Consider the following 27,254-nt stretch of genomic DNA (forward strand, 5'->3'; position numbering starts at 1 on the left):
ACAATAGTTTGCAGTGTTTTTTATACGTTTCTAATAGTTATTAATGTTTTTCTATCAGCCCAATTTTTAAATCGAACAAGGGCACAAATTAACATGTTTTAACACATTTAAAACTTCTGTGTCTCTGTAATTAATAGAAGACTTAATATGTATGAAAGAAGAAAAAAAAAACCTTGTTAAATTCTAAAGCATACACTCTTTGAAATGCTGCTTTACCAACATGTAACACTTTATTTGAAGGGGGTTGAATAAGACTGACATGACACTTTCATAAACATGACATAACACCTGTCATGAACATGAATAAGCCTTCATGAATATTTATGACTGTTGTCATAAAGCGTCATTCGGTAAATTATGACACTTTTAATACAAAGTTGACATTATTCAAAATGTCTTTGTTATGACAACTTGACATTAACCAAGAAATCATTACTGTTTAAACTTTACCTTTAATAAAATAAAGTTACCTAATTTTTAAAGTGCAATCAGTATCAGTAATACTTTTATAACAAATTTATATCAGTAATGATTTCTTGGTTAATATCAAGTTGCCATAACAAAGACATTTTGAATAATGTCAACTTTGTATTAAAAGTGTCATAATTAACTGAATGACGCTTTATGACAGTCATAAATATTCATGAAGGCTTATTCATGTTTATGACATGTGTTATGTCATGTTTAAGACAGTGTCATGTCAGTCTTATTCATCCCCCTTCAAATAAAGTGTTACCCAAACATGTAAAATATTAAATCAAAGGAGCAGAAGCCCTTGATCGACCAACGACAATTAAATGAAATGGACGTAATACCACCACAAAAAAGTCACACTATTATGCAGTCACTATCCAATAGGAGACACATACCTATTTGCTCAATTAAGTTCAGTTGGTGTCTTTCTTTATTGGCCAGGCAATGTGTTAAAAACAACAGCATATAAGTTTTTACGTGTTAGTGATGTTCTACTGTAATCAAATGCACCTAAGTTAAAGAAAATTGTCATTAATTAAGGAGAATAAATAAAACAGGTATGGTTGCTGTTTTGCTCTCTGAGACATTAATGTGAGTTAATGGCATTTAGTTTGATATCATGGAAACATCACAACATGTTTTTTGAAGTAAAAAAAACAACAACTGACGGTTCAGCAACGGGCCTTACAGAATGTCAAACCCCTATTAATAAAACCCTACTGTGTGATACAACATGACATTATCTTTCACTTGACCTCAAACAGTCAATTTTGCATAATGGTGACCCACATGAAAACATGAATAATTCATGCAAATTCACTAAAACTCACTCAGTGCTGCATTCTTGGAGCATTAGCCTTGCATGTTGCTTCCACATCCATGGAAACTTCAACAATCAAATTCGACAAACAACAAGACAATTTGACAAATTTTAAGGCGTAATTCTAGACTTTAGTTTTCATCTCTTCTTCTCTCTTACTACTTGTTATGTTGATAATCAGTTCTAGTGATACTTGGAACAGAGCGTGCTGGCAGTGTCCTCTGCATTACATTATTCCCCTCTTGTTTGATCAAAATAAATTTCATGCATGTTTTGTTGTTTTTGTGTTTGAACAGGAGGCAAGATTTTTGCTTTCACCAAATCTCTGACATTTTCAAAATTTGGAACAGCTGTGAAGCCACGAGAAAGATGATGGTGTCTGAACAAACAAGCGCATCAGTCACAAAAGCGATCAGCACGAGGGCTTGGCCAACTAAGCCATTTGTATTTGAGAGGAGCAGCTGTATTTTTAAACAGAGGAAAAACAAAAAAAAAAAAAAAGACAGCAGTCTCCCTCATCTGTCATTTAATTTCAAGCCCAAGCAGTGTTTGAAAAATTGATTTCCACACATTCACAAATTTTTAGTTTGTTTTAATTAGAAATCCAACATAACAAAAAGAAACAAAAATGATGCTTAAAAAAAATGAAGCAATAGGTTTTTTTCTATTTTCCTTGACGGGAAAAAAAAGAGCAGAAAGTGAACCCTAAATATACAAAACAAACCACATGGATTATATTTCTTTGACTTGTATGAATGATGTACTTGGATCTGAGTGGACATGTGTGTGGAAAAAACACACATATAGCCCCTTCTATATGTGTAAAGCAGCATAATGTCAGCTAAAGCAGAGCAGAGACTACATGACTGAAAGGTGCCACAGAAAAATGACCTATGCAGTTTCTACACAGACGCGGGGAGGGCTGATGGTCACCACCATCTTGTTTGCCAATATATACAGGGAACAAATGGATGGCTACCCATGGTTTCATAGAAAATTACAATTTCATTCAATAAGGTAAAATTGTTCTGTAAATCTAAAAGGCGTTGTGTGAAAAAGTAATTGTGTCTTCTTATTAAACTGTGAATTAAGTGTGATTGGAAAGCTGAATTCATTTTAGTAGCCTCACCTGACAACAGCCAGAATGACGATACTAGAAAACATAACACTGCCATGTAATTAGAGCTTCTCTGTCAACATGAAAACGGCTAACGCATCTCAAATAGGGAAACAGACCACACCCAAATTTAGACATCTATCAGTCTGGAAGGATAATGAAGCCATTTCTACTTTGCAAGCCCGCAAACATGACCCAGGAGCAAAGCACCGTCTCACTCAAGAAGACACAAAATACTTCATGTGCCTCAGTTAAGGTCAGGGTTCATGATTCAGTTTGTTAAGAAAGAGACCGGGTTAAAATGACATCCATAAAGCTAAAGCAAGAGTCTACTGTTGACCAAAAAACAGCAAAAAAGGCCCTTCTCGCATTTCCCAAAAACAATCCTAAAGATCCACAAGATGATTGTGAAAATATTCTGAAGACTAGCATGATAAAAGTGAACATTTTCTGGATTGGAAATGATACAGCATTCCAGAAAATTAATAGTCACTAGCCAGGTGATAAAGTCATGATCTCAGTCTGCTTTGCTGCTTTAGGATCTGGATAACTGGCCGTAATTGATGGAGTTATGATGAAGCTGTTCTCTAGCAGAAAATCCTGAATGAGACTGTCTAACCATTAATTTGTGAAGAAATAAAGGTTTTGGAGTAGATTTGCCAAAGTTCATTCTGATTGAGATGCAGTAAGATGACCTTAAACAGGCTCTTCATCCACACAAACATGCAACATGGCCAAATTAAAACAGATGACAAAAGATTTTTTTGCTGCCACGTTTGACCAGCCGTTAGGTTTAGAGAAAATGACATTTCTACATAGGCTTCGGGTAAATTTACAGAGCTTAATAAACTCAGTCATAATTTGAAAACTGCATTTTGCATTTAGTCAAGTCATTTGATGCTTGACATTAAAATTTGCTAGATCATTTGAAACAATTAGGCGTAACAAAATGCAGAAATAGAGGAATTTGATGAAGGTGTAAATAGATTCACAAAACTGTAAATGGGTGTGGAAAACCGCAAAATGTTTCAATGGGGTTTAACTGAAGTGAAAATTTTTGCATCACGTGACATCGTAGGCCATTAAGATGAGTGAGTGTGCAAATGTCACTTCATTAGAAAGAGGAGGGGCAGGAGAAGAGGTCTCCTGCAGTAGTTCATAGAATTTCATTACAAGCCATTTAAAAGCACAAAGTAGGCCCCACACTGCGGAACAAAGAGAGAAATGGACTGCTCCTAACACTAGCTAGGGACACCGTGCTCCATATTCTTTTTTTATAAATTTATGCTTCCTGTTCTCTTCTCCCTCTCTCCCTGGAAAGAGTGATAAGGACATAGATTTCTTAATCTGTTTTATGCACAAGAGCTGCGGCTGTAGTGCACTGCTGAGCAGCACAAACGGCTCCTACTTTCCCCAAACTTGCAGTATTTTTTTATTTTTTTTTTCCCAGACAAGGGAGAGAACCAGAATCTCAAGGGAGCCAAAACTCACAAGGCAAACAATACGGCTGCAGAGCTTTATTGCACACATGGTAGCAGAGGTAGCAGGGGGCTGTGAGAATCACCCCGTTTCCCTCTTTTTCACTCTACTGCTTTCTGCGCCCATTTTCTTTCTCTCCTACATCTCTCTCTCTCTCTCTCTCTCTCTCTCTCTCTCTCTCTCTCTCTCTAGCTCTCTCTCTCTCTCTCTCTCCCTTTCAGCATACTGGATCAGTTCAGCTCCCGCACTGCAGTGTGAAAGATTTTTTTTCATAATTTCAGGACATTGGAAACTGCATCTATAGGGGTGGTCCTATGCCTTTAACTTCTCCTTCTGTGTAACATACAATAAAGCTTTCACATGGTAAAAAAAATTTAAATAAAAAGAAAGTATAGTTTGCCAAAACCTTCTATTTTACAACAGTGCCTTGCAAAAATATTCGTAGACTCTGTACAAAACAATGGTTGCATTGTTTTAACATGCCCTATCCTTCTGAACTTTTTGAACTTTGAACTTGAACTGAACCTTTTGACACTTTGTCACATTACTTCTAGAAAACATCTGTGTATATCGATGGAATTTATGTAATCATAAATTAAAAAAATTCAGCATAACTGTGAAATGGAAAATGATTACATATTTTTATTATTATTATTATTATTATTTATGGTTTTTACAAATAAAAATCGGAAAAGTTCTGCACGCATTAGTCTTCAGGCCTCTTTGCTACGATGCCCTGAAATACATTCCATCGTAACCACTTGCCTTTAGAAGTCACCTAATTAGTGAATCCAATTCATTTGCTTTTGATTTGCTTTAAGATAAAGCTTTTCTGTGAAGGCTCAGAGGTTTGTTAGAGAGTAAAAGAAACAGCGTCTTGAAGATAAAGGAAGACAGCAGGCAGGTCAAGAAAGAAGCTAGTAAGAAGTTTATAGGAGTTTCAGGTTATGTTTTCCCATGCGCTGCACATCTCAAAGAGGACGGTTCAGTCATGAATCAAGTAGAAGTAAAAGACAGCTCTCACCCACTCAATCTAACAGTCCTGGTAACAAGGACATTATGAATAGAGGCAACAGAGAGCCTTAAAGTAACTCAGAAGGAATTGCAGAGACCCATAACTTTAGAAAACTACCATGCAAAAAACATAAAATAAAATCTGATCTTCATGCAAAAGGAAAAACCATTGTCGAAAGCCATAAAAAGCTCCATTTGTAGAGGGCACAGCAAATCTCATCAGGTTTCACCAGAATGTAACTTTAAAACGTATGTAACGCACGATGTGACAGATAACTAACATTGGACATCATTCTGGACACAATATTTCCTGTAAAAGATGGCAGTGGCTGCATTGTACAGTAATGATATTGTTTTCTCTACTGGGGATAGGATAACTGATCAGAGCTGATGGAGCTACATAACAAGCAACAGAACTACATAACCCATCAGCAGCAGCATGTTAGCTGCTAGATAAAAATACAAGCAAAGAAAGATTCTCTGGATCACCCAAATGGCACACAACTTTATATTTTTGTGTGTAGCATTTGCATCACTGCAACTCAGCACAGTGGTCAGATGCAGATTGACTTTTTCTTTTTAAAGCAAACTAAAGATAATGTTGCATTTTACTACAATAAAGGAGGTGTATACCACACACAAAAATGCAATACTACTAAGTAGCTCTTTGTCTCCTCCTACTCTTTTGTCTTTTCATAACACTCGCAGTTTTAGATGATTAAACATATGTTCATTTTCTTTATAAGGCACTGTTTTCAGAACCTCCTTCTGTTGATTCAATCTTCTGTCACACCTTCCTAAGCTGTTGGTCTTTGCTTGCCCCAGTTATCAATGCTGCTCTTCAAAAGCAGAATTCCTCTTGTCTTTCCTCTCCATTTATAATGGGCTGCAATTCCAAATCAAAGTCTAAGCCAATTTTCACTCAAATAACCACAAAACAAATCAGCAAACAATCCATGCAGCAGATGATAACATCACACAGTCCGTGACATGCACACACAAGTGCACATAAATGCATACAGATCCACACTGACAGCACGTTTCCTCCAATGTGCAGTGCAGACAAATACCACCAGAGGCCAAAACACAACATAAGGTAAGTAAAACAAAATAAAAAAAAGGTAAGTAAAGAGAAGGAGAAAACATCACACCACACCAAGTTTGAAAAAAGATCCCAATTTTAGATTGCCCCATTATCAATTTTACTCCAAATGTTACCCAGCGCAGCTGCAGACAATTAACAGCTGTCCTGAATTCAGAGTTGTCACAGGACCCTGCTGACGCTCTTCTAATAGGATTATGGTATCTCATATCTCCTGAAGAATTAACAGCAGCAGTATCATGGCAATGTCATGTCAGACGGCAGATATAGAAATAAACATCAAGACAGCTGTGGTAATAAGTGTACGCTGCTGACATAAAAATCCACTAGAAAGTAATTAAATAAAAAAATGACGGGAAGTAAAGAGAGCAGGCACAGTTCAAAAAACTTGCTTGTATAGGCATTGTAGTTATCAAGCTACAATTTCCTCATAGGATATCGAGAATGCAATATGTATTCCATAAATGCTTTCACTTGAGCAACATCCACATAGGAAATGGCATATATGCTTTTGCTTAAGAAACTGCTATAGAAAAATGTGGGGTCAAATAGAATCTCAAGAAATAAACCACAGATGTATTAAGTGAAAGTAAAATAACTTGAATTTCACCACATCTGTACACTTTGGACTCATGGTCCAGTGTAAAACTACCAGTTTCACAATGAGCTTATTTTCAGGACATGGCGGGAAGTGTTTTTACTCATGGGTTTATATCATAGCATATTCTTATTCTCGAAGAAATATGAGCAACCTTCACAGCCAAGTGGCCAACATATGTTCAAGCAGAATAACAAGAACACGTGAAAAAGTCCTGGTGTAAAGCTCAATGCTCATCTGTGTAATCATTTATTGATTGAACAATGGGGAGGGTAAAAAGGAAATAAAATCATTAACAATTGCCATGTTTTATTTATCTGTTAATTTCAGAGTGGGTTGGAGTTGGTAAGGGTTTAGGTTAACAGAGTAATACATCATGCTTTTAATCAAACTGAGTGCACACTAAAACTGTTTATGGCATAATCTGACCTTGTATTCATGGAGACTAAGGTTTTGTGTGTTTTCTGTGTGTGAATGTGTGGAAGTGCAGAAAAACAAGACAAATTAGGTGGAGCAGATTATCACATTTCAGCACCGTAACATCCTCTGAAAGCAATAAAAAGAAAAGAGGCCTGACATTATACGGCCACACTTTTGAAGAATTGATATGAATGTGTCATTTGCTGGTCTGATCAGCAGCACTTGCCAAAAATAAATGAACAATGAAGGCGATGTGAGATAAAATGCTCAATTTAATGCAAGCTTGCAGACTGAATCACTGATAACCGATACCGGAGATGACTCATCAACAATACCTCAACATGTTTTTAGAAAATAAAATTTGGTTTGCTACATTTTAGTTTGTGTATGTTGACATATATTAGGCAATATAACACTATATTTCCAAATAAGCATCACTTACTTAATTCACTGAAATCAAAGCAAAGGGATTAAACAAAATCTGAATCCATCTCCCAATTAACACACAGTGAAGGTGTCGGTATACCTTAGTGTAAAATACCTGTGATATGTTTTTTGTGATCCAAAACAACTGAGACCCAGATCAATCATTTGAGAACATTTTAAAGCTTGCATGTAACCTATTTCACATGCAACTCAAATGAAAGTGTGGTCAGCCTCTCATTTGCGGGGTTCTGGCTGGCCACCCTATACAACCTCATCTTAAATAGGTATCGGTACACACCTGTCACCATTAGAGCGCCTCTTCTTAACTATGACATAAATTCAGTCATCCTAGTAAGTTTTTTCTGACATTTTCTGTGCTGCATCTCAGAGCAAACACAATAATCTGCAGAGTTTCAAAGGCATCAAAGGGATCTCTTTGTCAAAAGGTGCCAATCAGGGGACGTGCACAAAATGCTTTATAAGGCATTATGTATACTACACATCGGGTGTAGAAAATATCTACCAACATTGTCATTATCAAGAACTAGATTTTCCTCCAAAGGTGATGATATTACAATGAAAACTGGCCAGGGAGGCTGTCATGAGGAGTGCAGGGACGGACGTCTGACAAGTACTGATATATCTATCTGGGCCTGGGGTACAATGGTAAGACAGAAAAAAAACATAAGCATTTTCATGTATGAAAAGCCTTCAAGCCTAATCATGAGAAAATGTGTTATGGTCTTGTCAAACCAGTGTTGAGCTTTAGAACCATAATCCCAAAATGTTTGCTTGAGACTAAAACAACATTACACATCACCAGAAGAACTTGATACATAAACTGAAGCACGGTGGTGTCAACATCATACTGTGGGACTGATGTTCTGCAGCCGGATATGGGGGATTTAATCAATGTGAAGGACACCATGAACATTCCCAACTATCAATGTTTTCACATCTGAATTCAGTTTTCTGCTAGAAAACTGAATTCAGCTTTTAGCACACCAACTCATACTGCATTTCAAAATCCACAAAATAACGACTTCTCCAGAAACAAATTACTTTTTTTCACAGAAAGGTCTACCAACAACTAAGAACTCATTTTGATTGGAAACCTGTGGGGTGGCTACAGTGGGCTGAACAGAAGAGATGCCTTCACAGTCGAACAAGTCTAGAGTATCGCAAAGACGAGCGACCAAATATTTCCAAATAAATATTTACTATGGATATTCATTCCCACCGAAATAAACGGAGTTATGTAATAATGTCAGGTTGTGTTGGTTAAAAGTCACATTAAGGGTGGAACAAAATTCTCAAAGAATTTATATTGGTCTCAGTGGTTTCATCACCAAACACCGGCATTTTAACATGGATGTGCAAACTTTTTAGATTCACTGTACTTACAAGGTTTAGGATGACAAGACTACTTCACATCTCTCCCCCAAAAAATGTTACTATAAGAAACAAAGAGTCTAATGGTTGAAAATATTGACTTCTACTAGCAAATCAATCCATAGTTGACACAACCCTCAGCCTTTGTTTAAAATTCCCTTTTCACTGTTTGTAGAATGGAGGCTAAGAAAGGAGCCTGTGGTATACAATTAAAAATCACATAAAATTATGATTTCCTACAGTAAATTACATATTCAATTCATAGTGTAGATTTAATAAGCTAATTAGATAATATCTTCATGATGTAGTCACATGTGTATGTGTGTGTGTGTGTGTGTGTGTGTGTGTGTGTGTGTGTGTGTGTGTGTGTGTGTGCATCTGTCAACTAAACCCAATCTAGCTTATATAATGACAACATTTCTGCAATGGCAGAACACTTTATCGCCCCCCAGTGGAATGAAAGCACATAGCCAACTTGATGAGAGAGCCAAATGATGAAATGTATAAATTACAAAAGTATTTTCCAATCATGATATCGCTCACCCTTTTACTTGCATACATCAGTGATACATGTTCAGATAGCGACAGCTGTGGCATTCCTCACTTATTTGCCTTTTACTTTTTGAGATATCTTCTACAAGAGGCAGCGGCATTTACTCTACTTTTTTCTGGGTTGTGTTTCACTTTGGTTTTAGATTAAATGTGGCTAAACCCTGCAATGTACTGGACAAAATAAAGTCAAACTGCGCATTAAAATATGAAAATGAGTCCCTTTGCTAAAAAAGAAGAAAAAAAAATCAGCACCCTGTATTTATGCTTTCCATGTAGTTTAGATACATCGGATGCAAATCCCATTATGTGAATACTAACACGTTTGCATTGTCATACCTTGCACTGCTTCTTGGCCTAGCATGCTTTTTGAGTCTAGTAAAAGCTAATGGCTGACCACATCCTACACCAGATACACACCCTGTTATTCCACTCCACACATGTCCCACTGGAATTGGTATTGACACTTTCATCAATTAGATTAAAGAGTTTGTTTTTATTAAGAAGGCTATACCAGACGCATAATCACTATACATTGATTTAACATTATCTTTACAATAAAATTCTTCACTGAAATTACAGAATAAATATATGCACATTTTTTCTTCAAATCTTTGTGAAAGAGAAAACATTAAAAGTGCTCACTACAAAGCTGTTAGTGGACTGCAATGGGAACTCCAGAAGCAATGAGAAGGGAAGAGGGGGTGGGGCCATAACAAAGAGTGGGGAAATATTCAGAAAACCCTTTTCAGTATGGTCTCGTAATAATATTCACAAATGTTTTACCATCCCTGTATTGGCGCTTCCTTTTTCTTTACAAGAAGCACCCTGATATAGACATAAGTCTTCATTTATAGTAATAACCATATTAATAAGATATAAAAAATTAAATAGAACACTGAACCATAAATGTGTTGCGGTATCTCTGTTCATAGAGTGACGTGATAGTTCTGAGTAAATCCTCTCACTTCCTGCACTGAAGCGAGTGCATGCAGCAAACTGCAGTTCAGTTTGAATATAAGTTTTTTTTTGTTTTTTTTTAACTCTTTTGATAATGTCCTACAAAGAAAAAAATGTGCACAGATTCCAGGTGTTTGTACATCCTAGTTGAATAATAAGAGAGGAAAAAGAAAAAAAAGAAAAAGAAAAAAAAAGTAAGGGAGACGTCCAGCTCCCGTTTGTCCTCATGGTAACTAGTAGCACATCATGTTAGCTCCATACAAATGGATTTTAGTGACAGATGTAACATGGTTCATGTGTTTTATTTCCCAGAGCCCCATTTTTTTCTCCTTTGCTTTCTTCAGGGCATATAGAGATATTTATATATTATAAAAATAACGGTTGACGTTGCTGGCTACTCTGAAAAAAAGGCACTTAATTGAAACATCTGAGAATGACCTCTCCTCAAAGGTGATTTAAGTGGGAGTGGGGGCTTTGTGACTGTTTAATTACACATATTTATTTTAATTCATGCTGTTTTATCAAATTTTGCTTGAAGATTGGTCTAAGTAATTTTGTCTGTCAGGTGGCATAGTGAAAATGACAAAATCATGTTGGGGTTTTTTTGTTGTTCTTTTCTACCGGGCTACAAAGTTATTAAAAACGGTAGGATTTTTCCAAGACTTCGAGGTAATCTGGCTTGGTTTGAAGTTTGGCCCTTAACTCGAGGTAATCACTTTGGGAGGGATCATGGTAGCAGCCTTTCCCGGCTGTGAAAAGCAACGTCTCCTTCAGCCGTGCGTCCTGCTGTAAATCTGGGTACTGCATGCCTGGTGGATGCGCATGTGCAACATGCATGTCCTTTAATTTGGGCACTGTCCCATACAAACAGTCTACAAAGCCCACTGTTGGCGTGGGCCTCTGACTGTCAATCACTGTGGGGCAGAGCCCTCCATTCTCATGAAATCCTGAAATGTCCGCTGTGGTGTGGTTGACCGTAACAATAGTGTTGAGCTGAGAGTTGGAGACCGCCAAGGTCCACTCTCTCTCTTTCTCCAACAAGGTTCTATAGTTACTGTTGCTACTGCTGCCATTGTCTTTCTTTTCTGAAAACTGTGCCATCTCCTCCTCAGCAATCTCTCCTTCTCTTGGCTTATAGATAGGGTTGTTACACATTTGAGTCACAGGGTGCGGGATGTAATCATAAACGTGGCCATGACCATGTGTGTGAGTAGTGTGCGAATGTGTGTGCAAACTGGGTGTTGGTTTCTCCGGCGTGCCCGGGTTGCCAGCACAGCTTTGCCTCGGCGGATCCTCAAAAATCCTGCACTGCATCTGGATCCCAGTCAGGTCCACCTCAGAACGTTTCCGGAAAGGTAGCTTCTTTCTGCGACGGAGGACAAAGGCAAAGAGCCCAGCAGTAACAAACACCGCTGAAATGAAGAGGATGAGCAGACTGAGGATGAGAACCGACAGTGGAACAGCCCCTCTCCTACTTGATTCCCCCATTTCAGAACTCCCTGTGGTGAGGTCATCCCCACCAGGCAGAGCTGGAGAGGGACCTGAAGAGTACTTCAGCTCAGGACAGATTACCTCTACCTCAAGTGAACGCAGGTCCTTTCCAAAAGCATACTCTGGTGTGTTGCAGGTGACTTCCCCCACCACAATGACGGAGGATAGCTTTTCCAGCCATTGTTTGAGAGGGATGATATCACACGAGCAATCCCAGGGATTCTGATGGAGATCGATCTGGACGATGGAAGTCAGATGCTCCAGGACACCATGAACTGGCAGGGAAACAAAGTGATTTCTGCGAAGATTAAGACGTGCAAGGTTGGTGCCAGCAAAGGCATCATTGGGTAATGACCTCAACAGGTTATTATTGAGGAAAACCAATTGCAGGTTGGGCATTAGGGAGAAAGAATGAGACTGGATCTCACGGATGACGTTGTATTCAAAGTAAAGATAGCTCAACATCTGAAGTCCACGAAACATACCAGGAGAGAGCCGCTCAATGTCATTACCATTCAAATATAAACTTTTTAAGTTTGGCAAGTTGATAAACGCACCCTCCTGGACATAGGATATCTGGTTGTTCCCTAAATGTAGTAAATCCAAACTTGAGAAGTTCCAGAAATCTGAACGGTAGATCTTCTGTATCAGGTTCCCACTGAGATACAATTTCTTGGCATTGAGGGGTCGTGGCAGAAGCTCTGAAATGTTGTGAAAGCCTTTGTCTTTGCAGTTTACTGTTAACCCAAGGTCATTGATGTGAAGGTTGCAAATACAATTAGCTGGACAGATTATTGGAATGGGTGGTCTTGTTTGGTAGCCAGCAATGGGGGGCTGGTTGAGGCCTGGATAAATGCTACGAGGAGTTGGTGGATTCTTTGTGGGCCGTCTGGTAGGCTTTTTGGTAGGCTTCGCAGGTTTGTCCCTGTACTCCACAGAAGAGGCTGTGTTGTGAAAGGGGGAGAGCATGGATGAAGGTTTAGTAGGCCAAGTGTTCTCATTGCTGAATGGCACCCGAGGAATTCCCAGCTTGGCCTCAATCTCTGCATCGGTGAGAAGAGGACAGAGCTCACTGCGTTTAATTTCCCGCAGGTCTTTTCCATGTAGGTGGAACGGGGTCTCACATGTGATCTCTCCCACCAAAGCTGTGTAAGGGATTCTCTCTAGCCATGTTTTTAACTGGACAATCTCACACACACAGTTCCAAGGGTTTTCCTCCAGCTGGATTTCCATCAAGCTCCGCCCAACATACTCCAGTGTGCCTTTATACTGCAATGTCTTTAGTCTGTTACCTCTCAAGTCCAAATGTGTTAGGGACACAGACCGGAAAAGGTAATTCGGCAGCATGGGTATGAGATTGTCATTTAATATAAGTACTCTTAATTTATGAAGGTGCCTGAATGCACCACTTTCAATCCTTTTAATGACATTGTAATCTGCTTGGAGATATTCTAGACTCTCCAGCCCCAGAAATGTGTCGTTTCGGAAAACTTCTAGTTTGTTTTCATGGAGAAACAGTCGTTTAAGTATTCCCAAGCCATTGAATGCCCCAGCGTGTATATCTTGCAAGGCGTTGTTACCCAGATTGATGGATATGGCATTGTTAAGATGGAGGAAGCTGTTGAAGTAGAGCTTCCGCATTAAGTTCCTCTGCAGGTTGAGCTTGAAGGGTCGGCTCCAAATTTGAGAGATCTGGCTGACATTTGTAAATCCTTTACTGTCACAATGGACATGGAAGATGCCTTCCTTGACCTCGCAGTCGCACGGTTCAAAGCAGGGCTCGTCGATCTCCTCCGAGTCCTCCAGCAGTGGGATTGGTGTGGTCCATCCTAAGGCTATGGTGCTCAGCAAGGTAACCCACAGCATCCTCGCTGACACCACGGCGATGAAGTTTCAGCTCCAGGGACAGAGCCACTTCACAGCACTGCAACAGAGAATGCCAGGGTAAATGAGATCGCAAGAAAAGGGAAGGCTTATGGTTAATGCTCTCACACACACACACACTTTACATGCACACAAACACACATGTACATAAACACACATGTACATAAACACACAGAAACCAAGAGAAGTTCGAGATGACAGAGACAGAAAAGGAAAAGGAAGATACAGGAAAGAGTGCATTAGTTTCAGTAGAATGGACGGCAGCTTTGAAATGAATACCTATGAATAATAGAAAGACACTGGACACCACTTTAGATCCTGCAATATTGCTGCCTTTTTAAAACAAAATATAAAGCCCTATACTCTTAAATAGATAATATGATACCAGAGAGCACAAACGGCTCTCTGCAGTCAGACACTACACTTCACTATGTAGCCTGAAACGTCATTTATTATACAGCAGATGTGCTGGTAAGGTCGCAATAAATCACAGCAGAGATGCTTATCGCTATGAATAAACGAAGGCAACAGCGGATAAGGAAGAGTACCGTCGAGGAGACACTGTCCCTTGCTTTATTTAATGCATAACAAGAATCTCCAATCCATGAGCAATCAAAGTTTAAACCATGGAAAAAAAACAGTGCAACAGAATTGTCTTTTGTGCTGAGCCCAGCCTGAACATATCTCTATTACTAATTCAAAGCTGATAAAGAGCTTGTTTTAGCCTTACATGTTAAAGTCACTGATTTATGTAACAAAAAAATAATTCATTACTATTGAATGAGCAAGTATTGTATTTTGTATTGAAATGTATTTAGATTAGGGGACCCTGTAGTTTGCCTCTTGTGTTTTACCTCCAGTTAAATCCATGATATGCAAGGGGGCACATTTTACTACAAAATGTTTTACTTTTTTTTTTTTTTTTTTTTTTTTTTTTTTTTGTTCAAATTTTAGAAAACCTGATAAATTCCGTTTTACTAGCAGAACCAGCTCTTTTTTAAAATAATAGGAACAATTCGAGACGTAAAAAGAACAGTGGGCGATTCTAACGCTTAGAAAAGTGCAGCTGTCGGGCAGCTGTGAGGGGAAAAGAAAACTAATAGCAGTTGTGATTGTGAGAATAGTGAAATGTTGTCAATTTCATCTAAAAAATTGTATTCCTCTCATGAGGACAAAAAAAAAAAAGATGTGTCTGCCAGACACTTGTGTTAATGTCCCTCTATCTGCCTTTATTTTTCTCTCTTCCCACACACTTCTCCTGCACACACGCAAAGCTTCTGAAAATCTTTGCCATTATTGCAAACTCATGTATCCACTGCGCTGTTCAGCTCAAAAATAGAGAAGCGCATATGGCCCAGGCAAAAGCGCTGCCCGTGGTGCTGAATGCAAAATCCCGGCAAATGAAAATGAAAAACGCAGGAATCCCTCAAAAAATAAAAAACAAAAAAAAAAAAAAACAAAGATCTTTACACGATGTTCATTTCATGTTGTCTCCCCGTGTCATGAGTAATCCAGCAGGATTTGATTCCGCCTCCGTGTTATAGAGATCAAAAAGCCAGATGCGATGTCAAAAAAAAAAAAAAAAAAAAGTAACAAAAAATTTCAGGACACGGAGCAAATTTGGCACCATAATAATCCCACTCGCGGTGCATCAGTTCTAGTGGTATATACGTACTTAGTTTAGCGGGATTCCAACTTCACATATCCTCCTCCTGCGGTGATGGGTCCTGTCGTTGCCCGGTGCGTCCCGCGTCTCCCGGTCCGTTGCCGGGCTGCGAGGGAGGGGGAAGAGAACGAGAAAAGGAAGGGGGTGACTGAGCCGCCTGAACGGGGAAAACACAAAGGAGGACATGGACAGAGACAGCGGGGCATTGAGGAGGGAGAGAGGAGGAGGAGATGCGCATAAGAATGAGCCCCGGATGAATTAAAAAGAAGAAGAAGTAGAAGAAGAAGAAGAAGTGCTGCTTGTCATGAATTGGCAAATTTCAACCAGCTTCCATTAAAATATATAATAAACCTTTCAACGGACATCATCGCGCTGAGTTAGTGTGGGAAAAAAAAAAATGATGCTGAACAAGTTCCGGTCTACAAGGAACGGTCTCTGATTTGGTGCCAACCCAAGGCACCCCCCACACCCACCCTCACTCAAAAAAAAAGAGAAAAAAAGAAGGGAAGACAGCAGAGCGCGTGTTGGAATACATGCCAAGCATAATGCAGGCTTTCGTCGTGACATTGGCCGTAAAATTGGGGACTAAAGCAAGAACAAAACGGGTATTGATTAGTAGGATGGATTCCTGCTCAGTTATCCTCGCTCGCTGTCGCCCTGTTTGAAGTCCGTGGCTATGCAGACATCAATAGAAGCACAGAAACACAGACACACACACACACATACTCTCACTCACAAATATCGGGTAAATACTTTCCATGATCCATACGAAATAGTCTATAACTGCTCACCTTAGTTTTGTTGAGCAATTGGAAAGCATCGGGGGAAAAAAAAAGATCACTAGTTTGAATCTGGTAAATCTCTCGTTCTCCCTTTCGCCTCCTCTTCTTCTTCTCTCTCTCCTTTTCTCTCTCGTTCTCACTCTCTCCCCTCTCTCTCTCTCTTTTCCTCTCCCCCTTTTCCTCACCCTCTCTTAGTGGCTGAACCGAAAGAGGAGAGAAAAGAAATGAAGACGTGATAAGAATGCGATCTCTCCCCCTATCTCTCTTGCTCTCCAGTGATACTCTGTCTCTCTCTCTCTCTCTCTCTCTCTCTCTCTCTCTCTCTCTCTCTCTCTCTCTCTTTCTAAGCAGTTTGTTTAAAATGCAAGTCCTCCACTTCTGCCCATCCTCTTCCTTTTCCACCACCACCACCTCCTCCTCATCCACCTCCTCCTCCTGAGCCGCCTCTCGGGCGAGCGTTCAACAACCGGGTGAGAGTGTTCTCCTGACGGCTTCAGGAGCGCGTCTCCCGTCAGCACAGCGGCAGCGGTACGGGCATGTGGATCATATCGGCCTCGACTTGGTTCCCATCCCCCCTCCCTCCCCTCGTCGTGCGTCAGAGAAAGTGGCGGACCGAGCTGGGGAGAGGGCTGCGAAGAGATGGGAGAAGCAGAGAGGAGAGAGATCTCTGGCAGTGAGAGAAAGACGGAGGGAGGGAGTGGGGAGCAACACGAGTGAAGGGGGACTGCTGCTCTATAGTTCTGGATGCTGTCGAGAGGAGGGAAGGAAGTGAAGTGAAGGGAGGAGAGCAGCGAGTGAGAGAAGCGCTCTAGCTGCGACGGCGGGAGCGTGAGTCAGTGAGAAATAAATAAGACCTGTGGATCCCAGACTGGACGCAGGACGTCTGCTTCTGTCTTTGCGTCTCTCTGTGTAATCATTTTAAATACTTGTTTCATTGGAATGACAATTATTTACTCCCGATTCTCTCTCTCTCTCTCTCTCTCTCTCTCTCTCTCCCCCTCTTTACTTTTTTTCTCCTCAGGACGCAGCCACATTTTGGGAGAGGTAGTCGCCACCTGTCACCCTTGCTTAGAAGACAAAGACGGTGGCAGCAAATGTCTACAACCAGCAGGGCAGGGACAGCAAAACTACGGAGCATTTCTGTCTTTTATTGCGTCTGCGTGTCTTCCCCAGTCTCGCCTCTAGCGGGCAGCACAAGCCCACTTTGTGAGCAGGAAGACCCTGCTGCTTTTTTTTTTTTTTTTTTTTTTTTTCAGCTTAACACAGAGGAGGGTGATTGCAGCGGAGAGTTGTAATCTTCTTACAGGATCTCTGGTTGATAACTTTAGCATGTCCTCTGTACCACATACACAAACGGAGTTTAGACTTGCATCTTTAAAACTAAGATTGCTGTAATTTGGCTACTCTGAATATCAAACGTTAATAACTTAAAACAATATTTTTAGATTGACTCAGCTAGTTTGTCCTTTTTGATAAAAGGAAACAAACAAACAAAAAAAATCCTGGCTTGTTAATATTAAACACAATGTTCATTTGTACGTATTCTAACGAGGTGGAACATTAACTTTTTCCTGACAATCACATCTCACATTTTCTGGTTTGACTTTAGTATTAGCCCTGTTACTAAAGCAGTTCAAAGTGTAGCACATCCTGAAAGAATTCCCCGCACTTCACACTTCACAATGATTGTGAACCGTTGATTTAACTGGACTTGGAAAGTCAAACACAAGTCTATAAAAGGTCCTGTAGTTAATAGTACAAAAACAAATTTATATATATATATATATATATATATATATATATATATATATATATATATATATATATATATATATATATATACTGCTTTGAAGGTGCCAGTAAGCTCAGTGGCCTCTATGATTCATAAATTGAATAAGTTTGGAATCCCCAGGACTCGATCTAGACCTGGCAGGGCATGAAAACTGAGCGATCGGGAGGTGACCAAAACCATGACGGTCACTCCATCAGAAATCCAGTGCTCCTCTGAGAGATGACAATCTTCCAAAAGGACAACCATCGCTTCAGCAAACTACCAGTAAGGCCTGTAAGTCAATCCAGATGAAAGCCTGGCGTGGCAACCTCCCGGGTGTTTGTCAAAAGGCATCTGCAGGACTCTCAGACCACTGGAAGCAACATTCTCCAGTCTGATGACACAAAGAATGAACTCTTTAGTAAATGCCAGGTGTCATGTTGGGAGGAAACAGGCATGGCTCATCAACAGGCCAATATTATCTCTAGAGTAAAATGGAGTGGTGGTAACACAGACACCACAGAACCTCACATACATTGGCTAACACAGGGCTGTAAATGCCCCTCTTGCCTTCTACGAAATAATAAAAAAAAAAGACACATTGTATTAAATCCCCCATGCTATCCCAATTCTTTCAGAAAACACAGACAAATGTCTTTTTGTGAATATTGATTTAAATTCTACCCCACAAAATGCAACTTCTGACAATAATGGTTAAACTCTAACAACTCTTAACATTTGTGTAGAACCTGTTGACTGAAGGCTTGCACAAAGATTTGTTTCGTAGTTAGACAGAAACAGTCAACTCTACACTTTTCTACTAGAGTTTTCCTATTAAATGTATTAAATTCTTCTGAAATTAATCTGCTGAGATATAAGGCAAGCGAGCAAATATGCCATTTGTAATCCCTGCTGAGATTTGTCACTTTACGCATCATGGTGGATTAAATGATTGAGCTCTGGAGACATTATCATGTGCAGGGTATATAGGACATAAATTAATGTTCTCTGCGGTTGCAACCTTAAACGCCGCTTCATAGAGCTCTGAGGGTCTAATATGTTTAAAGCTTGTACCCTTGACTTTTCTTAACTCAGAGAATCTCACTAAGTACATAAAATGACCAACATGACCCTCAAATTCAAATAAAATTTTAAAAAAAATCAGCGAATAAATAGTATGGGACCATGAATGATTTGTAAAAGGATTGAAAGTAATTTTCATTTAGGTTAAGTGGAATCAGTTCCTTTCACTATACATTTTTGCTACTTCAGGAAAAAATGTATAGGCCTTAGTCAATAAATACTTGAAGACACACAACCACGGCCTGCATACACACTCACAGGCAATCCAGTGCAGAAAGGTCAGAGGAGTGTTTGGGAGCAGCTTGTGGTCTGTAAAACTGCCATTCCTCCTCATGAAAAGCCATCATTCACTCCGTCAGTCTGTCAGCCGCTGTCTCACTGGGTGACATAAGGCCACGCCAAACCCTTCATTCAGTCACAGGACACAGGCTGCGAAGACTTTGTGCTTTAGTGCTGTTTGAAACTGACAAAGTACAAATCAGGACTAATGAGTTTGTCAGCCAGAATGTACAGTGGAAATTGATGTCACCGTGTTTGACAAATATCACACAAACGGGCATTTCCCCTATGTAAAAAAAATAAATAAATAAAATAAAATAAGTGGAGTAGGAAACTGAAAAGTTTTGACCAAAAAGGTTGAGTCATGAGAAATTGTGTTTAATGTAAGTGGAGGAAAATAAAATGTGTTCACCATAAGCTGTCATTAAAGGAAATAATAATGTGACCAGTCTTGGAGCAGGTTACCTAGAATAGCATGCAAAAATATTAGTATCCTTTTAACTTATTCACATTAAATGTCACAACAGTTTTGGGGTTTTGCATGATGAATCACAGACCGTTAGTGTCATATCGACTGCAGCTCTTATTTTTGTTTACAAATATGGCGTTAATATGTAATTCAGCACCTTTTACTTTGACACCCCTAAGCAAAATCCTGTACAACCAATTGCTCTCAGATGTCAACTACTTACAAAATTAGAGCCCATCTTGAGTTTAATTTTATCTCATTTTAGATACGGTTGTTCTGTGAAGGCTTGTGGGAGAATATGACCAAATAAACATCATCATCACTGAAGGAAAGAATCACAAACAGGCAATGATGACGCTTCAGAAAAGTTTGAGAGATGTTTGCTTTAGAAACTAATATTCCAAGCTTTAGGCATCTCAAGAAGAACCGGTCAATCCATCAGTTTGGCATGCAAAAAGTGTGGCACAACTGCAAACCCTCCAAGAGATCTCTATCAATCTACAATTAAACAGGCCAAACATTAATCGGATAAGTTCCAAAGAAGCCCAGGGAACTCTGCAGGATTTGCAAAAATCCCATAGCTGAGGTGTGGTATCTGCTGACTGAGAAATAATTAACTTCTAATGCACTGTACACATGGGAACTTTATGAAGTGAAGGTCAAAAGTACAAAGTCATTGTTGAAAGAAAGCTAAACAAAGTGAGCAGGTTTGGTTGAAGTATGATTAACGATTAACAAATGCCAAGGCAGTTATTAGTAAAGTTAGTTATACTGAATCAAAGTTGGGGAAAATATAATAGGAAAATAGATTTTATCCTCTGTCATTTACTGTTTTATGAATACCTGCCTGATGAAGTGGGATTTTATAGCACAATGGATGAAGGAGCTGGGATAACGGAGTCACAAGTTAGCATATTTATAAGGGCTGTGCAGACCTATTTTATGTGAAGAGGAAGCTAAAAATAACAATAAAATGGAACAAGCTCAGCGTTTAATCCTCTCATTGAAACAGTTTGGTGTGACTTTTAATCACAACCCACAACAAATTTTGGTAGCATCAGGTTCAGTGACCTAAATCACTGGGAACAATAAAGACCCACAAGGAAAATACAATGAAATAAACAATATTTGAATTATTTTATCCTTAAAAAAAATAGATTCTTTGATACAACTTCCCACTGTGAACTGTTCTGATGAATAAGGGAACACTTTGAGTTCTGCAGCTCCGATGAACAGAGAAGAAGTGGCGGTCACTAGCAGATGGAGACTGGTGAATGTGTCAAGTGCGCAGAGCTTTGGAAGAAAAAAAAGTGGCTGTGCTGTGTGAATGCGGCAAGAAAGATTAAAATCAACCCGGACATCTGTGGCCTTTTAAGGTCTTCACTGCACAATAAAGAGACAGTGTCTTCACACACAGCAAACAGCTCCCAAACCATGAAGGAGAAGTGGCTGACAATGATGCCCAATGAAAACCTGAACTAGAAAACAAACAAGAATAGCAATGTTGTCACTGCCGCTGATGTTGCAACCAGGAAGACTGAATAATATGTTAAGACGAAATAGAAAAATAATTTACTTATTTAAACTTCTATGTACATTTTAAAAGAGAAGAGAACGCATTCATATCAAAATTCTGAATTATATGAGTGCAAGAATGTCTAAAACGGAAACAATCAGTATGGAAATAAGAGTCAATTACTGAATAAATCTTGAATGTTGCAGTATTAAATATGAGATAAATCCTCTTTATCGCCAGCTAATACTGAGGTAAATATGTTTTCTTTTAAAAAAACGCATCCTGAAATAATTAAATAAATTAACACATTAATTAAAATTAAAAAAATAAAATAAAATCTGATACAGGAAAAAAAAGAAAAAAAAAAAGTTTTGTATCCCATTAAAAACTTTCCACTCTTCAGCTGTCTCTTTTAAAGTATTCCGTTTCTGCCTCTCTGCTTGTCATCAGGGGCTTTCAGTGACATACCACATGCCACCCGCTCCAGCCCTTAGTGGACCCCGAGGGACGACGAGGGGCACAGTCAAGCAATTCCCAGCCTGTTGGTCTGTCTGTCTGTCTCCATGTCTTACCTCCTGTCACTCTGCCTGACTACTTGAGTCAGTGTAACCAACGTGTCACCTCGCCTGCCGTTCTTGCTTTCCACTTACTTACATCCCCACCTGGCTGCCCACCAGCCAGACCACCTACCTCCTGCCAGTCTTTTCTGCCTGATGGCCTGCCCGTATGGCTCGCTGCCTGCTTGCTTTCATGTCTCCCTGTCTCCATGCCAGTGTATCAGTCCACGAAGCTTTCAGTACACCAATCTGTCTTGCAGCATTCCACTATGGTTAGCACATGGTTGAGTCATAATCTTGATTAGCTTGTTTCACTGACCAACATAGACAAAATCAATTATAAAATGAAGGGTAAAAAAAAAAAAAAAAAAAGTCTTTTAACATGTAAAATACCGTTCCATAATCGCACGGCTTCAGGCTGTTTTATACTTGGAAAATTGAGCATGGTTGTTTGATTTTTGGTACATCAAACAGAAGAAAAATGAAAGGCAAAAATGTATTTGCTCTCCATGCTTGAGGGCCAAACTGTATGAACGTAAAAACGTATTTAATTATTCATATGGTTTTAATGAAAGCAGCAACCTTGCAAGAAAAACTGACCAACTGTTTTATTTGAGGTTCTCTCTTTTCATAATGCATTCATCGTTTCACTGAATTTATTACAGGGGCCGTATAAAGTTGCTGACTGACAGGCTTTATGAAAAAGCTCTCGATAAGGTTATGCAGAAGACATAGTGAGAATATGGAAATACACAGCTGCTCTCGCTTTAAAAGTTGCTCTATGTAGTTCAGGGCCTTGTTTGAAATTCCAATCTGTTTTCAGGGTAAGAATCTACCTTGGCCTATGTGTTTAGAGGCAGTGGCTGTTTGCAGCTATGGTGTTAAAAAGCAGCACAGACAGTAATTCAATCAGCAAACGCTCATTCATTCTAAACACAAATGTTTTTTTTTTTTTCTGTTTTACAGAATAGCTTTCTTTTCCTCTTGTATTCCATGGTATCTCACAAGAAGGTTGAAGTGGGAATTTTAATTAACCCTGTGTGCTTTTAGATGTGTCTAAATAATAATTTTTACTGGAGAAGTTATTGCTTCTCAATAAATAAAAAAAAAATAAATCTTAGACAAAGGTTTGCTTTTAGTGAATGCTTATTGTATAAGTTCTTTTTTTTTTTTTTTACAGGGTGTGTGTGTGTGTATTTGTGTAGGTCGTCCATTTGTTGGCAGACATGTCTTAGTGTCGCTCACTAATCTGGTCACGTCTCAGTGATTGGGCAGACAGTGTAAATGAAGTCCAGGACAAAAGAGCTTCCAAATATAAAATGTAGACAAGTGTTCAAGTGTTCTTTCTCCTTCGTTCTCTTTCAGACGTACCGTCTCTGACATTGTCCCTGTCTGCAATTACGACCTGAAAACCCTCACAGAGCTACTCATCATCGAACTAGGAGACAACCTTAGTCTTTGTTACAAAACTGCAGGAGCCATGTAGGAATTAATTTTTATGATGATATGCCAAATTTAATTTCAAATTGCTTGGCATGTCAAATAGTTGAATACAGCAAATTATTATATTTTTATTTTTACTGTCACTTTATTTCAAGATGCACAAGTAATCAAAAATAAAGAAATAAATAGCAATTGCTTGTTGCATCTTAAAAATACACAACTACTTACACAATACCAAGAGTCTTTTTTTAGTCTGGTTACAGTGTAATTGTAACACACCAGTATAATTTGAAGAAGATTTAAAAAAATGCATATTACTGAACTGTATTCAGGAGAACTAGGGTAAATAACATTCAGGTGTTTTAACATTTTGAAAATTTTAAAATGTAAAGATAGAGAATCAATGGGGAAACAATGTGTCATAAAATTTAGTCAGTCTTTTAATGAGGCCTCCATTTAACTCAGATATTTCAAATCAACACATCAGAAGCTTGCAAAGCCATCACATCAGAACATTGGCTTTCCCACATTGTTTAAAGCTGTAGCAATTTATGGATGTAAACTTCTGAATGTTTCGAAAGCGATGCCATTTTTTCCCTAGCTTTTCATCTCACCATTCTGACTTTTTTCTGACACAAACCCCAAATTATGCACCTACCCGAGAAACAAGTTTGATGTCACAGCCAATATCCCAGAAACTTTTTGAAAATGTTTGCCATATTGAATAATTGTTGTTCCTTAAGCTAAAACTAAACGTGATAAAAATTTAATTGTGGGTATGAAGGGAAAAAAATGCTGAAAAAAAAAAAAACATAAGCATAACATACTGATAACACAAACTTTGAACAACAATTTTAAACACTCATAACAATGTAACCGCTGTCTTGATCTTTTAATGTAGGGAGCCCTGAGAAAATTGGAAAATGTGGCAACAGCAGAGTAAGACTGGCCTTTCAGCTATTTGTTTTGTCAATCTGTGTTCTTTTTCATCAAGGACAAACTATATACTTTGGCAAGATTTCTAAAATTTTGCCTTAAATTGATTGAAGCGAGACAGAAGCATGTATTAGGTGTTTCAAGAGAGAGTCAACAAACATGACTTAACATTCACGTGGGTGTACCTCGATTGATAAGAATACAATTTAAAAGGTTATTTAGTTCGGTATTTCAGTTTTAAAAAAATCAGAATATGGATGCATTGCACACATATTTTAAATGTTTTTCTTTTCTTCATTATAACTATGTCATGAAAAACTACAAGCAACCGGGATGATCACGTCCTTGAGGGGTTTGTAGAGCAAATTTCATTCAAAAAAATGGAGGGAATTCACAAGATGCGGACAAAAATATGCATATTTTGTTCTTCGTCTTGCAGTCATCCTAAGCCCATGGCCAGATGGTGTCTTCTGAAATCCCTGTAGTGTGACCAACCTCGACACACAAGCAGGAAAGCTAAAAAATCTAGAAGCCTTCCATCTTGTCCTACAATCTCTCTCTCTGCCTGCTGTAGCCTCAAACTGTCGAAGCAAAAATACCCACAACATATCTACTGAGAGACCCAATTCTCACACCCAGCCCTCCCTGGAGAACAAGACAGCGAGAGACACAGAGGAAAATTAGATGCTGCTTCGACAATATTTTTAGGGGCTAAATTTCGATGACAAAATAAAAAAGTGAAGGTGAAGCGGGGTCTAGTAAGGGAATGATAAAAATAATTTTACGCACAAGCAGATAGTGAGAGCAGGAGATGATTTACATTTTACCCTTATAAGCATAAATACTAACTGCCTCACTGATGCAAATTTCCAACACAGCTTTGTTATCAAAAGCTGAGCTGGAAATCAAGAGAAACCCTCCCGAAAAAGGGGGAAAAAAGGACAAAACCTGGTTTTTGGCTGATGAAAGCAAAAACATAATTAAATTTAAGGGATTCTATTAGGACTGTACCTTTTGTTTTTCTGTCTCTCACACTCATTTAAATGCTTGGATGAGTTTGTATTTGTTGAAAATATTTTTGCAATTAAGATTTTCTGACAATAGGGTTAGCAGTGGCATCGTTGGTTTAAATTTGCTGCACAGGCTCTTGCCTTCGGTGAACCTGAATAGAAATGAGAGGCGCATGATGGATAGATGGCCAATGTACTGATCTTACCACCTTTACACGAAGAGGGAAGCACATTAAGCTTTTACAACTACGTAGCTGCTTTAAATAAGGCTAATGAGGTCAAAACGACTGTCTGAACAAGTTATGTAACTCATACTTCTCGTTAAGATCTCAACAACTACTTCCAACTTGTTAAAAATGAAAACATTATAGTACTTTGATATTTTGTACATATAAAAAAAAAAGTTCAAAGGGCCACCCTTAAATTAATAGCAAAAGTTAACAGTGATGTATAAATGTTTAAGCTCTTTTTTGTCAGGAACTTTTAAGTGTGAGTTACCACAAAGCCAAGAGGGAAAGACGTCAGGTCTGATTTTAGATTGGAAATTAACATCTGGTCAGTCAGTGAAAAAGAATCTGGCACTTTGAGCTATTGGTTCTTCTTTGCTCTTTTCTGTTAATGCGTAAAGCCTAGACATTTAATAAAAATCACATACATGCATGTCCCTGAGTATGTTTCCTACCATGTGAAGCATTCCACATACCATGGGATCGCTTTGAACAGCAACAGTTGAGACATATCTTGCAGGCATTTATTTTACATTAAAAATTGACTGAGGTTGTCCTTAAATTGAGTTCCAGTAAAGTCTTTTTCTAGCCCTTGGCGACATGACAAAGCGCAGTGGGGGTGAAGAGAAACAGCAGGGGTGCCTTCCATCTCTGTAGTTTCTTAGTGTTGATTTAGTGTACAGAGCCCTTAGAGGGGCAATTGTTGCTGTCTATCAATCACTGGAGAGGTATAATGACATTTCTAATCTTTCAAGAAGTTGGCAACTGAGAGAGATGATCATAAAGTCAGACTGTGGATTGCTTACAAGTTATTCAGTCTAGTTTGAAGGGTGGTCAGAAAAAAATAAACTTGTTTTTAAAAATACTAAGTATGGATTTAGCTTGAAGAGTTCTATGTGCATAAAGCAAAAAGCCAAAAACTTAGATGCCTGAGTCACACACAAACTGCACATTATGCCCTACAGGAAAACATCATCCACTGTATGCTAAAAGTAATTTTAACTCGCTTGCATAAAAAAAAAAAAACTAAACGTAGTAAAAACAAGTAGGAGTACAAAATAATCATCACCAAGAAAAAGGCAAATGTAAAAACGAACATGTAATAAAACGATAAACAGAAAACTGCTGAATTAGATGAAACAATACAAAGTTGAGAACTAATGTGATCTGTACAAAATAAGCTTCTGCCATTATCAAACATCCCAAGTAAAATACCACTAAAATGTTATGATTCAATGTTCTGATAAAATGACACGTAAGATAATTACAAAGAAAGTCTTCTAAATTTATTAAATGAGGAGTTGTCCTTAAAGACTATAGCACTGTTTGTGGATTTAACGCCTGTATTAATATAAATAAACAAACAGTAGGATGCCCTTATGTTATGATCCAGGGCAAAATGGTATATTGGACTCCTAGGGATTTCCCTGGTCGGATAGGGTGGGCGGCCAGTTTAGACCAACATTGTTGCTTTGGAACGACACTATGCCTCAAACTATGCCTCAGCCAATGCGTCTCTGCCTCTCCTCCGCTCCAGCCAGGCAGATCCTTCAGCACATGAAGGAGAGCTAAAGAGTCAGCCAGCTGACAATGAAGAGCATAGATCAGAAAACCTAGTTTCATGAAGCCTGGCCTACAAAAATAAATAACTTCTGTGGTTTTTATTAAAAACTCAACAGCCACAAAGCAAAAAAAAAAAAAAAAAGCCATTACCCTACTTGTGCCACATAAATTAAATCTCCCTGTTTGTCTCTTGCAGCCAGCAGAGAGCTGAGCAGTGCTGTGGCTC

General features: G+C 38.8%; 1 protein-coding gene and 1 long non-coding RNA gene across 2 annotated transcripts; both read right to left on the reverse strand.

Annotated features, from left to right (window-relative positions):
* Window positions 1-4,795: 4,795 nt before the first annotated feature.
* Window positions 4,796-14,196, reverse strand: LOC106960659 (uncharacterized). Its single transcript, XR_001427615.1, has 3 exons — window positions 14,185-14,196; window positions 6,630-6,635; window positions 4,796-5,119 (listed from the first exon to the last, which is right to left on the reverse strand). It is a non-coding gene; the product is annotated as an uncharacterized LOC106960659 (long non-coding RNA).
* slitrk3a (SLIT and NTRK-like family, member 3a) lies at window positions 9,868-16,445 on the reverse strand. Its single transcript, XM_015053860.1, has 3 exons — window positions 16,184-16,445; window positions 15,402-15,498; window positions 9,868-13,766 (listed from the first exon to the last, which is right to left on the reverse strand). The coding sequence occupies exon 3, from the start codon at window positions 13,706-13,708 to the stop codon at window positions 10,988-10,990; it is 2,721 nt and encodes a 906-aa protein (XP_014909346.1). The 5' UTR covers window positions 13,709-13,766; window positions 15,402-15,498; window positions 16,184-16,445; the 3' UTR covers window positions 9,868-10,987.
* Window positions 16,446-27,254: the final 10,809 nt, after the last annotated feature.

This window comes from Poecilia latipinna, unplaced genomic scaffold (genome assembly GCF_001443285.1).
Source record: "Poecilia latipinna isolate Pla-1442-1.1 unplaced genomic scaffold, P_latipinna-1.0 Scaffold54, whole genome shotgun sequence".
In the NCBI taxonomy this organism is placed as follows: Eukaryota; Metazoa; Chordata; class Actinopteri; order Cyprinodontiformes; family Poeciliidae; genus Poecilia; species Poecilia latipinna.